The sequence below is a fragment of the Pyrus communis genome, chromosome 5 (genome assembly GCF_963583255.1).
Source record: "Pyrus communis chromosome 5, drPyrComm1.1, whole genome shotgun sequence".
NCBI lineage: Eukaryota > Viridiplantae > Streptophyta > Magnoliopsida > Rosales > Rosaceae > Pyrus > Pyrus communis.
Genome location: NC_084807.1, coordinates 6,547,305 through 6,561,850, shown reverse-complemented (window position 1 = coordinate 6,561,850; position 14,546 = coordinate 6,547,305). Strand labels below are relative to the sequence as shown.

At 34.8% G+C, this 14,546-nt stretch overlaps 1 protein-coding gene across 2 annotated transcripts; it reads right to left on the bottom strand.

Annotated features, from left to right (window-relative positions):
- Positions 1-2,562: 2,562 nt before the first annotated feature.
- LOC137735589 (26S proteasome non-ATPase regulatory subunit 12 homolog A-like) lies at positions 2,563-7,767 on the bottom strand. Of its 2 annotated transcripts, none has more exons than XM_068475021.1 (13): positions 7,651-7,767; positions 6,937-6,992; positions 6,635-6,829; positions 6,091-6,198; positions 5,883-5,987; positions 5,722-5,778; positions 5,405-5,601; positions 4,705-4,804; positions 4,509-4,621; positions 4,248-4,401; positions 4,083-4,160; positions 2,978-3,222; positions 2,563-2,885 (listed from the first exon to the last, which is right to left on the bottom strand). In XM_068475021.1, exons 2-12 carry the CDS (start codon positions 6,937-6,939, stop codon positions 3,004-3,006), a joined length of 1,329 nt encoding a protein of 442 aa, XP_068331122.1. In that variant the 5' UTR covers positions 6,940-6,992; positions 7,651-7,767; the 3' UTR covers positions 2,563-2,885; positions 2,978-3,003. The 2 variants fall into 2 exon arrangements, with proteins under 2 accessions (XP_068331122.1, XP_068331121.1); XM_068475020.1 differs by having other exon boundaries at positions 2,563-2,889; positions 7,651-7,766.
- Between the last annotated feature and the right edge of the window lie 6,779 nt (positions 7,768-14,546).

Here is a 14,546-nt window from a genome sequence, read left to right as displayed (position 1 = left end):
TCATTTAAACCTTGACCTAAAGTTGAAGCATTATTCTGACAGTACTTTGGTCTACCAACCAAGCTATACCCCGATGCTGATACCTTTGAGTATACCTATGATCTTCCATAGGCTATATGCAAATGGGACCCTTGAAGAGGTTATGGAATATGAAGTTCTATATCTGAGTTCGACTTTGCGCTTTGTTGTACTTAGCTCATTGCGTTAGATAGGACATCTCATTCGTTGTTGATCTATTGGTAAAGATTCAGCACCACATCTACACATAGCCACTGAATTGGTATTAAAGACGTTTTTCCGCTACCTTAAAGGTACTACCGATTTGGGCTAATCCCAATGCATCCTAAAAAGATCTGACCCCCTTAATCATCAGAATGGTGCTTGCCTTATTTGTTATGTTGATAAAGGTTACTTATCAAACTTGTACAAGGCACATCCCTAAAATGGTTTTCTTTACCATTAGGGAGATCGTAATATCTTGGAGGTCCACGATATGACCTTGGTTGCAAAATCTTCGAATCGATCCAAGACTTACCCTCACTTCGCCACATGTGAGACATAGTTGAGAGCTCTTGTTGAGCATATTCGAAGTACTTGATGTTTTCATCAATCATTGAGTCCCAACGACAATCCATGAAGACTATGTCTCATGTACCCACCTAACCAAGACACGATACATTAATGAAGTCAATGCTAAGACATATTGCGTCTACATCTACATCAGCAAAGCATCAGGAGATTAAAGTCATGCAAGCCGATCCAAGACAACCTTGCCAACCTCTACGCAATGTCATTGCCGAAGTTAACCTTCTAGGACACATGTGAGACATAATTGAGGGCTCTTGTTGAGCATATTCGAAGTACTTGTTGTTTTCATCAATCGTTGAGTCCCAAGGACGATCCATGAAGACTATGTCGCATGTATCCACCCAACCAAGACACGATACATTAACGAAGTCAACGCTAAGACATATTGCGTCTACATCTACATTAGCAAAGCATCAAGAGATTAAAGTCATGCAAGCCGATCCAAGACAACCTTGCCAACCTCTACACGACGTCATTGCCGAAGTTAACCTTCTAGAAGCTTGTCCGAGGAATTGGTATGTCTAACTATTCATATGCAATGCTTGTAGTTCTCATTTGGAAGTTTTGTCAAACTCAGGGGGAGTATCCAGAAGTATACTCACTTGATCTTAATGTACTATTTTTCCCTACGATTAGGAGCATTTTTTCCACTGGGTTTTTGCTACCTAACTAGGTTTTGATGAGTCACCCATCATGGGCTATACTTAATGCAACTTCTCACTTTTTTCCGTAGTCTATAGGTTTTTATCCCACCTTGGGTTTTACCATAGCGAGGTTTGTGAGTTTTATCTTTTATGCATTCTTTCGTTGATCTAAAACTCGCATTCGTTCATTGTGCCGATGACTTCATCAACTGATCTACTTCATCGTTGAATACCTGATGCGCCATTTGTTTGAGTATTTACATAATCAAGGGGAGTGTTACAGTCCTATTAGATTATGATGTGATCTTGTAAATCCTATCATATATGGGATATCCTTATGGGATTTTACCATATCTCTTAGACAAGATATTATTCTATTAGAGTTGTAATCCTATTGGGGTAAGGAATTTACCTTCCCTACTACTATAAATAAAGGCACAATGAGGTGAAATAACACGCCTATGGTCTTCATAATTATTTAGTAAATTATGTCTGCAACAAATACATTTTTTAATTAAATTTTTTTTTTTTGCTTTTTTTTTTTGTTTTCTTTTAGTGAACTGCATTTCAAATGCGCTTGTTATAATATAACTTTGACTTCCTCTTTCATGCTAATGAGGCTATATAGGAAAAGTTTGTCCACAGGAGTACTTCAAATTCTTGAAATTCCCCCTCATTTTTCAGAAATCAAGATCTTGGAACGTAATTTTTTGCGTTAAAATTGTATCTGATGTACTTTTCGGATGGTAACCCCCGGAAGTTTCAAAAAAGCTTGCTTGGGGCTGCCCTGTAGGCTATCGACGGACCGACTACCAGGTACTCGGGTCATTTGGCGGAATGATTCGGGACATTCTTGCCCGAATTGGATATGCTCCATCTTCTTCTGTGAATATTCATTTTGTTACTGTTTTGGATTTCGTGTTGGAGTGTTTGGGGCAAGGAAAGTGGGCGTCATGGTAGTCTTTGTCACCGGTTGATCATTCTGCATTCGATGGAATGAGTAATGTCTGGTTTGAGTAGTTTTCGTTCTGTCGAAAAAGTAGATACCTTTTCTCGGGAGGTTTTAGAGACCGATAAAGCAAATTATGTTCCGTTTGCGGTTGTCATGGCTGCAGCTAGAGTACTGAGGGCGTTATATAGATCTGTATTATCCAAAACAAATTGAGAATTCATTGTAAACAAACCGGTTTTAGAATATTGACCATAAATAACAACTTACTGCAGCTCCAATGATGGTGTATATGACGACAATGGTAACAGTAACAAACCCTGTCAGTTCTGCTAATTATCGCTATCAAACAATCATGTTCTAAACATAACCAAAACACTCTGAAAGCACAAATCTAATGGAGATATTCTGTGGCAACCATGTAGCAAATAAAGAATCTTAACAAGGCCAAAGAACATAGACAAGTGAAGTGAAACACTCGTTTTCTTCCCAGAGCAAAAAACGAATACCATCCAAGGTTTTGCTTTCATTACCTACTAGCAAAGTATGTGCTGGTAGTTTACAACAATCTTCTAGTTTAAAGACGCATAACGCTAATAAAAAACAACTTGGTACGCATGCCTGATCTGCCCCCTATCAGACGAAGATTTACTCCAAATGCTTGAATCTGAAAGTTGCTTTAGTCCACGAAACAAAATTAGGGCCTACCTGCAAGAATGGTTTAAGGGCATCGTTTTATATTTACATTTTAGTTTTAAAACCAATTTAAAGCAAGCCACACGCGGAAGAATTCTACCTGAAATTTTGTGATACTGAATCTTCTCAAACCTTCAGAGAAGCCTTGTGTACCATGGTTTCTTTGTGTATTTGGTGGCAGCTCTTCTCAACAAGATCAAGCAGTTTCTCCAAGTTCATAGCCCACGAATTCAGAACATTGTTGCTATCCTTTGCAGTTTGGAAACAGACTATTCCTACTGGCCTGTCAATCTTGGCCACTAGTGCCTTGGACACAACCATATCTGACAGATGCTTCTCAGCTTCCTGTATAGGAAGGGGGCAAAGCTATAGATAAAAATAGAATTGAAAACGAAAAATCGCAGAGTCCAAATAAGTCCAGCTATGGCATCCCAAAACCGTCACATTATACAGATCGGACTGTTATCATATATAAATACGTTACATTATAATGATACGTTTACACATAGCGTCTACTAATTCTCATTCCAAAGCTTTTTTTTATGTCTATATAAATAAAACAAAAGAGAAACCATTTATCAACCCATAGATTCTCACAATGAATCGCAATTACCTATGGATTTATAGATCACAAAAATAAGACACTTTGAAAAGAAAAGAAAAAAGAGTGCAGACAGAAAACGGACAATTGAGTGGAAGGACGGACAGCACAAGAGCCGTGAGATTTACCATTCTAAATTATGTGAATAAATTATAAAACTAATGTGTCATACTTCATTACAACAACTTATGTGTAAATCAGGCTTCGGGTGGGGTTGCTTCGGAAATTGGAATGTTAATTTAATTGCAACCGATTATAATTTACAGAAATGATCAACGCCCATTGCACTAACCTTTTCATTTGGACCTTCTAGCTTTATCAAATGCCATGCGTCATTTTTTTACACAAATAAAAAGACATTTAATGCCTTTGAAATCTTTTTCTTTTCATTTTTAATCCCTAGCCAAAAGCATTAAAAAGTTCTGTTTCTTTTTTCGTGTACAAAATGACAAATGGCATTTGATAGTGAGAGTGTCCAAATGCAAAGGTTAGCGCAAAGGTTATTAGCATTCCCCTTATATCTAAGCATGTTGCAACTAATCTAGACAAAATAATTCACTGTAACTAAGATTTCAATATTAAATGCAAATCAGCATTTGCAAACCTGGATACTCAGACACAGCAGCTCTGCAAGTCTTTTCAAGGTAATTCTTGAGTAGTTCTTTGAAACAACAAGTATGTTCTGAAAAAACAGTATCACATGTCAGAAACAAATTACTAACTGAACAGTTAAATAAAGAGAAGATGGCGATGCTTAACAAAACTCTACATGTTCAATAATCCTCTGTCTCAGATCTTCAGCTGCTTTGTCACCCAAAGAGCCTCCAAGCATATTCTTCTCACTCTCAAACTCATCCTTGTATGTATTCCAAAGAGTGGTCCATTGTATGACCTCCATAGTTACCACCTGTTTCAACAGCAACCTATACAGCATAATAACAAAGGCAGGCATCATAAGTCAATGAAGAGCATATATTATATGTGAGCACGCAAAGGGAGATGTGCAATAGATGCTATTGTTGAATAATACCTAAAATATGGAAGTTCAGAAAGATTCTTATCCTCCAATATGGAATTGAGAAGGCTTGACTGCATTGAATCGTATGGAGCCAGAACCAAGTACCAACAGATTTTCCTCAAGACCTAGAACACAAGTATCAGAGAAGCTCAATTATATTCCTAAAATATGTGTGTGTGTGTGTGTTATGTGTGTGAGAGAGCTTTACCGGTATCCACTGGGCTGGATTCTCCTTAACAGAAGGAATATCGTATATCGCCTTGTAGCAACGGCAAATCTCAAGGTAATCATTGGTGTGAAAATAATACCTACATAATCAGTAAGAGAGCATCAGCAATTTAATTATTTAGACAGCCAAACAATTCGCACAATTATCTGGAAGCCATTCACCTTCTAGCATCTACAACTCCAAATGAGAAACACGGACTCATGGATTTAAACATAATCTTATACAGAAAAAAAACTAAAAGAAGTAAAGTTAAAATGTTATTCACCACCTCAGATATTTTGTTCTTTAACAGTTGTGGTTTGAATGGAGCCATGCCAGAAAACAAAATTAGAATGGAACCATGTCAGAAAATGAACCGAGCTAGTGTTTGGCAAAATCAGATTCTACACTCCATGCTTATTCTTTGCAATCCAACATTCCCATCCTACTGTTTGAAAATAGTAGGTTGGAACTGCTTACACTAGAGCACCAATACAAAGTTTACCTATAAGGGTAAATTCGTCAATAAATTTATATATAGAGCCAAAATCAGGGAACGGGAATGGAAGATCTAACTTTCTTTGGGAATGCAACCCATCCCTATTTTCACTTTAAAACACTGAAAAGGAATCTCATAACAATTCCAAAGTGGCAAAACAGTGAATCAAATACATAGAACAGGGATAAAAACACTCAATACCGTATCATTAATTCATAGTAGATCCGCTTCAACTCCAACAGCGATGGTATATCAGCAGGAGCTTCTTCAACAACATTGTCACCTTCTTTAGGTTTTTTCTTTTCTTTTGAAGCATCAACATCAAAAACTCTGGGACTAATCTTCCTTGAGAGTATTTGAGCACGAACATAATCCTGACGATCTAAGCACAACCGAACCTGCAAAATTAATTACGCAGCGTGGCTCATAATGAGAACAGACCTAATACATAAAGACGTTGTGAATTTAATGAATGAATAGTGAATATAAAGTGTATTTTCAAAAGAATAAGACCCAACTTGTTCAAGAATGAAAGCAATCTTCTCAGTTTTTGCCATGGCACCAAAAGTTTCCACCTGCAAAGATTAACAATTAAAAATGAGTGCAATAAAATGCATTCTCCTTTCTTTTTTTTCAAGAGGAGGGAGTGGGGCAAGGGAAGATAATATTCCATACTGACCGCAATTTCTTGCATCAAATCAGCAGCTTCAGCAATAAGCCCTTGCTCTTCCTTAATCTTTGCAAGTCTCTTGATTAACCGAGCTCTCTCAATTTCAACATATATCTAATGAATAACAGTGCTCATGAGTACTTTAAACAAAAAATCATTTAAGTTGAAATCACATAATCTGAATGGAGGCAATTAAAGATTTTTACAATAAGTTTACCTTCCCAGCAGAAACATTATTCAGTGTTTTAATAAGCTCTACACGAGTTTCAATATCCGGTGTCTGATCAATGTATTGCATCGCTTGTTGGACCATTGCAGTTACAGCCTGCCCATCAAACAGCCCAATGAGCAATAACAATTAAAGAAAATTACTTCTCGGAATGCAATCAACTGCAACTTGGAAAACACATTATCACGGAAAGCAACTAATATAGGATATGCCGATATCCCAACCACAGCAGTAATTTGCTGCCCTGAAAGGAAAAGAGATACCGGTAACTCTTAATCTGTAATATTGACCATAAATAATATACGTATAAGGAATCATAAGACAAAGATAGTTAAGTACACGTGCATACATGATCAAAGCTCTGTTTCTCTTGAAAAATGCTCAGTAGCACAAAAAATTAAAGGACGGCAATAACTAATTGGGCACTTTACTAGTACTATTTTAACAAAGACTCAACATTTTAAATGGATGGTTTCATTTGTAAACTTAAATATACACAATCACACAACAAAGATGTCAAAGAATAGGTTACCTGCTTGAGCTGACCACGACGTTTGGACAATACAACAATCTGATCATTGAGAGTCTTCCATGCACCCGCTTTAAAGCAGAGATCAAGAATGTCAATGGCGGCCTTCTTGGTTCCTGCTACATCACCAGCAAGCCTCATCTGCTTCTCTACATTCAGCAACTTCTCAATTTGGTAATCCAAATCACCTCCTCCTTCCTGAAATTCAACAATTCCACACAACACATAACAATTCAGGATCAGCAGAGACAATTATTAAAAGATTAGGGTTTTAGATCTGCGAAGAGGGGGTCCAAATGGCTTACCATTGTAAAGATCGAGTAGAAATGAAACACCTAGTCCTGGTATGGATGAAAGCTACCTGAAATAGTACCCGGCAATAAGATCATGACTAATGAAGCAAACATATTACATGACCAGATTAGTTTTAGTTCCACATTTTAAAGGGTCTATAAAATAACAAAATCTGAGCCATACAACACCCCACTTCATCCCTTTCGCTTCCATTTCCAACAATATCCCTCATGCATGGGTCAGTCTCACTCTCCTCTAGTCCAAACATATCGTAAGGAACTGAATTCAACTAATCTAAATTCCTTAATTGGCTAAGAAACACCAAAAGTAAACCCTAGACACTCATAGCCCAAATTCAAAAGTAGAATAAAAATTTTAAGCTAAAAATAAGCACAGTTCCATTAGAAATACAATGACAAGAAAAACCCATTACAAAAATCAACTGAAGTACCAAAAAAAAAAATCAAATATAAAAAGTCACAGGCCTGAAACCCTAAAATCATAGTTTTCAACAGAAGATATGAAGAGAGCATCCGAGTGAAAGAGTCAAAGGTCACAAAATCATTACAAAATTAAAACCCTAGATCGTTAGCAAACAAACCCAATCTCTACTTCAAGAATCTAAATTCGGAACCGTGCAGAAGGCCCAAATCGAAAACCAAGCAGATTTCTCAATGTATGATACAGCATTCAGAAAACCCTAAAAGTGCAATACTTGAGCATACCTGATGATACTTGAGATTTGAAAGAGAGATATTGAGAAACAGGCGAGGGAGGAGAGAGAGAAAGAGAGACCGGAGTGAGAGACACAAGTAAAAGACCAAAGAGGCCGATATTTTTCTTTCTTTTACTCGAAGACGTTAGAGTGAGGAATAAGTAAGGAATTTGGATCATGTAGGATCCTATCTGTATCATCCTGAATCAGATATTTGATCCTGGCCGTTGAAAATAATCCTACGGCTATGGAAAATTGATTTCTTTTAATACAATTTGATTTTTACCCGGACAAAACAAAAATGAAAAATTGTAAGGAGACTTTCTCAAAATGAGAGTTTTATATAAACTTTCTGTCACGTCACAGTTTAATGTCAATTATCATACCAATATTATAAAATATTATGTCAAAATATGAGATGACAGATAGTTCATAAAAATTCTATTTTTCAGAGAGTATACCGTAGTAATTCTCACAAAAAATTAGTGAAACAATTACAGCACGTAACAACAATGTTACTCGAAATTACATGATCGTCTTAGTTATTTGTGCTATAAATTTTGTGAGGCGTTGCTTTCAGTTATAAATATTGTGAAAGCAGTCAGATTAGTGCAGTACCTTTTATCCTTGTTTGCTTTCAGATTAAGCTCCTTGATTAAAGAAATAGTGGAAGTAGGGTTATCCCTGTTGACACGAAAGTTGTATATTGGCTTATATAATTGGAGTAATCTTTAAGTTATCTTCGTACTCCTAGCTTGTTAATTAGTCATCCCAATATTTAAGATAGTTTAGTACTACTTCTATTTTATACATTGTTTTCTAACAAGATTTGTAATTCAAGTAATTAACAAATTGCATCTTGATTCATCGTCTCTCCCCCAACAATCACTTGTACAAAGAAAAACATTTTTCTATATACTCATTTGATGATCATGGTTTGACATAAACTGGCCTTAAAACCCCACTTGATAATCATTTTCTTTGTTTGTGGCACAAAAAATAAAAACTAGAAAACAAACTAGTTATCAAACAAGTCCTGAGATATTTAACTTTTGAAATAAAGACTAAAATGTTTTTTTTTTTTTTTTTGTGCCTAAAGCATCTCATGATACTTTTGGAAGTTCCAAAAAACTAAAAGCTCTTCGAACAACGTTTGATAGAAAAAAATTAAAAAATTGAACGTACTTCTAATAAAGTGATTATGACAAAAGCACTTATGAATAAAAGTGCTTCTAAACAAGTAAATGTCACGAAGAAGTCACTTTTTTGTTTCGTTAGTTAACCAAAAACTTTCCGAACCCTTTCCTTTCTTTTGCACAAAAGAAATTTCAGTACATTTATTCTTTGCTCCTCTTGTCACTTGAATAAGTTTTTTTTTAACAAACGATATTATATACACTAACGGAAAGATGTGGGTTTAGCTTCAAATTGGGTTAATAATAATGTGGTTCAAATTCGCCTCTAGCGATAATCAAATCTAAGATCTCTTACTTACTAATAAAAAAAATTATTAAATCATAATACTAAGTCTCAAATTTCATTTAACTTAAAGCATTTGCCTTTTGCTCAAATTAGAAAGTAGCTGGAGTGGGTTAAGAATTAGGTGGCTCAGGTATCATTACTTTAGTAGTTTCCATTTCCTGTTGCAGCAGTACACAAACGAATGAATGAGTACTTCTGAGTACTGTTTTTTTTTTTTTTTTTTTTTTTTAATTTTTTATCAAGAATCCCAAACTTAGCTTCTTATTTTCTTTTCTTTTTTCCGAGAAACGATAAAGATCTTATTCAGTTAAATGGGAATATAATCGTATAGGATAACATTGCAGATTAGTTTGGAGATTCGTGGAACCAACAAGAATCCAAATCATAAAATATAATTCATTCTTGTTAGTTTAAGAAGCCACTGTATTTAGAGTCTGATCGAAGGACAGGTGATCTCAAGATCACCAATATTCGAAAAATATAAATGTAAAGTTCTTTTGAGGATTCTCCGAATGTTTAGTACAAGTCTAGTTTGTGCTTATTAAATATTTGATATAATACATGCTAGACATATCTCGACATATTACTTCAACAACACTTGACAAGTTATTTTAATATCGCTCATCAGACTACTTTGACATATGTCAATATCTGTTGACATGTGCACAACAAACCAACCAAGTGAATAAACTAATTCTTTTCATGCGCTTTGTGCTTTGTTCCTAATAAAAAAAAACTTGTATTTAGTACTGAGATCCCTATAAATTTCAAATTCTGAATCTGATAGAACGATTGGCTGTGACAAAATTTAGTGGTAGATTTTTACTTGGCCAGGAAGACAAACTTTCCCATCCACTTTAAGGTGTACGAGTCAGCGTTATATATATCTTGATCATTTTGAAATTATTAAATTAAATTACAAATATATTGAAATACTATTTCTGATTCCTAAATTTTTTTAGTGTAATTATTTTAAAGTCCTGAGGAATATTCGAATGTATGTATATTTACTGTTAGAGTCACGTCGACAAAAGTCAAGTCTTTGTCTCTCAAATAAAATTAAATCAAGCCACTAAAATGAAATTTTAATAAAATATTAGGATGCTTTAATAAAAGGGTAAATTACACTTTCATACCTCAGGTTTGGGGTCTATTTCAATTCTTTACAACATATTTAAAACATTTCGCTTTCATACCTTAAGTCCTATTTTATTTCAAAATAATAGCTCTGTTACATTTTACATCCATTGATCTGTTAAATACTGACGTGGCTGCCACATATATGCCACGTGGTTGCCAAATGTCTGCCACGTGGCAAATAAAATATTTTTCAATTTTTTAAAAAAAAACCTGAATTTTCTCAAAAAAAAAAGAAAAAAATTAAAAAAAAATGGTAAATTACACTTTCATACATCAGGTTTGGGGTTTATTTCAATTCTTTACAACATCTTCAAAACATTTCACTTTCATACCTTAAGTAGCATTTTATTTCAAAATAATATCTTCGTTACATTTTCCATCCATTGATTTGTTAAATGTTGACGTGGCTGCCAAATGTATGTCATGTGGCAAATAAAATAAATTTTTTATTTTTTTTTAAACCTGAATTTTCGCAAAAAAATTGAAATTTTTTTTTTTTGAAACCCACTATCTCTCCCCCCTAGCGACCCACATCCCTATCCCTAACCCAAAACCCAAAAAACCTGCTGCAACAGCAAGAAGAAGAAGGAGAAGAAGAAGAAGAAGAAGAAGAAAAAAAAAAAAAAAAAATACATGCAGCAACAGCAGCAGGTGGAAGAAGAAGGAAAAAAAAAAAACCCCAAACCCAATTCCCTCCCCCCTCCCGCGACCCACCTTCCCCCCCCCCCCAACGACCCACCTCCCTTCCCCCTGGCGCCGCGCGACCTCCTCCTTGTGACCTACCTCCTCCCCCGCCCTCCCCCCCAACGGGCGTCGCGCGACCCCCAGGATCTCGTGATTTTCAGTATGGGTGGGTTTTAAAAATACTTTGAGTTTGAGATGATTTTTGGACTGGTTTTGTGGTAGATCCACCTAATCTCAAGTGGAAATTTTGTGGGTGATGGGGGGTTTTTGGGAGGGTGATGGGGGGTTTTTGGGAGGGGTGATGGGGGATGGGAGAAAGGGGTGGCTCAGGTGGGACGAACTGGGGCTTTTTTTTTTTTTTTTTTTTTTTCTTCTCCCTCTTCTTCTTCTTCTTCTTCTTCTTACAGGTTTTTGGGTTCTAGGTGGGTTCTAGGTTAGGGTCGCTTTTTGGGTTTTTTTTGGGGGGTGGGGGGGGGAAGGCATTGGTTTCATTTTTTTTATTTTTATTTTTTTTTTGAGAAAATTCAGGTTTTTAAAAAAAAAATTAAAAATATATTTTATTTTCCATGTGGCAGACATTTAGCAGCCACGTGACATATATGTGGCAGCCACGTCAACATTTAACAGATCAATGGATGGAAAATACAACGGAGGTATTATTTTGAAATAAAATAGTACTTAAGGTATGAAAGTGAAATGTTTTAAAGATGTTGTAAGGAATTGAAATATACCCCAAACCTGAAGTATGAAAGTGTAATTTACCCCTTTTTTTTCAATTTTTTTTCTTTTTTTGAGAAAATTCAGATTTAAAAAAAAATTAAATATTTTATTTGCCACGTGGCATATATGTGCAGCCAAGTCAGCATTTAACAGATCAATGGATGAAAAATGTAACGGATGTATTATTTTGAAATAAAATAGTACTTAAGGTATGAAAGTGAAATGTTTTAAAGATGTTGTAAGGAATTGAAATATATCCCAAATTTGAGGTATGAAAGTGTAATTTACCCTTCTTTTTTTTCAATTTTTTTTTCTTTTTTTTGAGAAAATTCAGATTTAAAAAAAAATTAAATATTTTATTTGCCACGTGGCATATATGTGCAGCCAAGTCAGCATTTAACAGATCAATGGATGAAAAATGTAACGGAGGTATTATTTTGAAATAAAATAGTACTTAAGGTATGAAAGTGAAATGTTTTAAAGATGTTGTAAGGAATTGAAATATATCCCAAATCTGATGTATGAAAGTGTAATTTACCCTTAATAAAAAGAGTTTGGGTCAATTTTTTTAATAAAAAATCATTCACTGCTTTTATTTAATAAAAAAAAAACTTGAGATTTAATGAAAATAACAAAAGTAACATGCAATAGGCCCAAAAAATTTAAATTACACTGGCTGCTCATTTGACATTATTAATTTAAGAACCATCCCCATTTCCATTTTCTCTATGGCGTCCACCATTCCCACTTCTATTTTTCTTCTGCACAGTTCCCACAAACTAAAAATTTTACTTTTCAAATTCAATTTAGTAAATAAGGAACTTAGAGCAACTCCAGCGTGGGAAGCCTTCCCCCCAGGCTATTCGCTATTCAATCCAACTGGTGAACAGTAATTGTCCTTAATGAACAGTAATTGCCTTTTGCATCTCCACCGTTGCACTTCAATAGCCCTGGCAATAGACAATAAAATATTAGTATTTTTTTATTTATAAAATAATACAAAATAATTTTATTTGTAATTTCGGATAAGATTTTTAATCATTCTCGTTGCGCCACGTGTCATTATCCGAAAAGTTATAAAATAATACAAAATAATTTTATTTGTAATTTCAGATAAGATTTTTAATCTTTCTTGTTGCGCTACTTGTCATAAAATCCGAAAATACAATTATTGGTGATGGATTTCCGATAAGATTTTTAATCATACTCGTTGCACCACGTGTCATTATCTGAAAAGAGAATTATTGGTGATGGATTTCCGATAAGATTTTTAATCGCACTCGTTGCGCCACGTGTCATTATCTGAAAATACAATTATTGGTGATGGAAAAAAAAATTGGATTGAAACTTTGAAGGAAAGATAGGAATGTGGTTGAAACTAGTTGAGAAAATATGAAATTGTGGTGTAAGGTAGAAGATAATGAGAAGGTATTTATAGAAAAGTAAAATCAATTTTTTTTTCATTTTTTCATTTTTTTTTCTGATTTATAATAATTTTTTATATTTTTTTAAATTTTTATTCACCTAATTAATCTCTGCCGTTGGATTAAAAAATTTGAATTTCCAACACTCCAGATTGTGCCACATGGCACAACGGTAACATTTCAGAATTTTAAATTGTTTTTTTTTTTTTAATTTACATAGCCTAATAACGTGGGCCGTTGATCTCAGATCCAATTGCTGAAATTAAATGAGGTTTTTAATATTTTTTTTACCTTTGAAAATCCAACGGTCCATAAAATATAGCCGTTGAAATCCAACGGACATGGGGCAGCCACGTGGCCTCCCCAACGGTAAGAAATCTGAGTGGGTCGCGGACCCCATTTCTGAATTTATGTCTCCTGACGCGCGCCCACGCGCGCTTGAAGGCCACGCGCCTGACAGAAAAAAAATAAAAAAAAGGGCTAACGTCGCCCTGACGTCACACCCACTTCGGGCTCTCGGGCTAGCAACTCATGCCAGGCCTCTCCCTCGGGTTGGGCCTGTCCCTCGGGCTACCACACGCTGGACCAAATCAATCGGGCTCTCTGGCCTTGTTCGCAGGCCTGTCCCCAGAGCAAAAGCTCCCGGTAGAGTTGCTCTTACACTTCCACTCCATACATATATATCAAAAAGAACAAAGCTCTTCCCAAAAAGAAAATAATCTACATGTTAAAAAATAAAATAGGTAATGTAAGTGATGACCTGTCTTGATGGTTAAAGTTATATTGTCAACTTATGCCGTTGCAGGTTTAAACTTTTATCCCCTTAGAATAAATTAGTATATGATATTGCTTGTACTAAAAAGAATAAATAATTAGTATAAAAATATCCCTTGTACTAAAACAAAAATTACACATCAAATTAAAATTAACAATACCCCATCAATTATCTTTTTTTTTTTTTTTTTTTTTTTGAACGACATCGATTATCTTTTATATCAGCAAATCAATTATGTTGGATTACAGTTTTACAAGTCGCTTTGTCATATCCCAGCAATAACCTAAAAACAAATCAGCAAAAATGCCTTGGTATCATACTAGAAATGTGATACTTTACGATTCCTTAAGTAATAAAAAATCAAATAGCTCAAATATTTTCATAAGTAAACAAAACTAGCAATTATAAACAAATGAAATGTGACAACCCGTTCCAAATTTTACGTTTTTATTTTATTTTAAAAGCGTGAATTTACAAAAATGCCATAGAAATAAAGATTTTGACTTATGTTGACCATCGTCTAGAGAGACGTATGACTTATTCTTTTAACATATTCTCATAGTACTGTTGGAAATGTGCCCTAAAACCAATCATATGATGATACTTTATGGACATTTCACATGTTAAACTAATCTAGTTTAATATTAAGGGCAAACATTATTGTTTGAGCCGTCTCATATA

What these genes read in the sequence shown, in the direction of transcription:
- LOC137735589 (XM_068475021.1), bottom strand. An exon ending in TACTATGAATTAATGATACG is followed by an intron (nt 4,805 to 5,404) that starts GTATTGAGTGTT and finishes CTGATTATGTAG; the next exon opens with GTATTATTTTCACACCAATG. An exon ending in TCTGAACTTCCATATTTTAG is followed by an intron (nt 4,402 to 4,508) that starts GTATTATTCAAC and finishes TATGCTGTATAG; the next exon opens with GTTGCTGTTGAAACAGGTGG.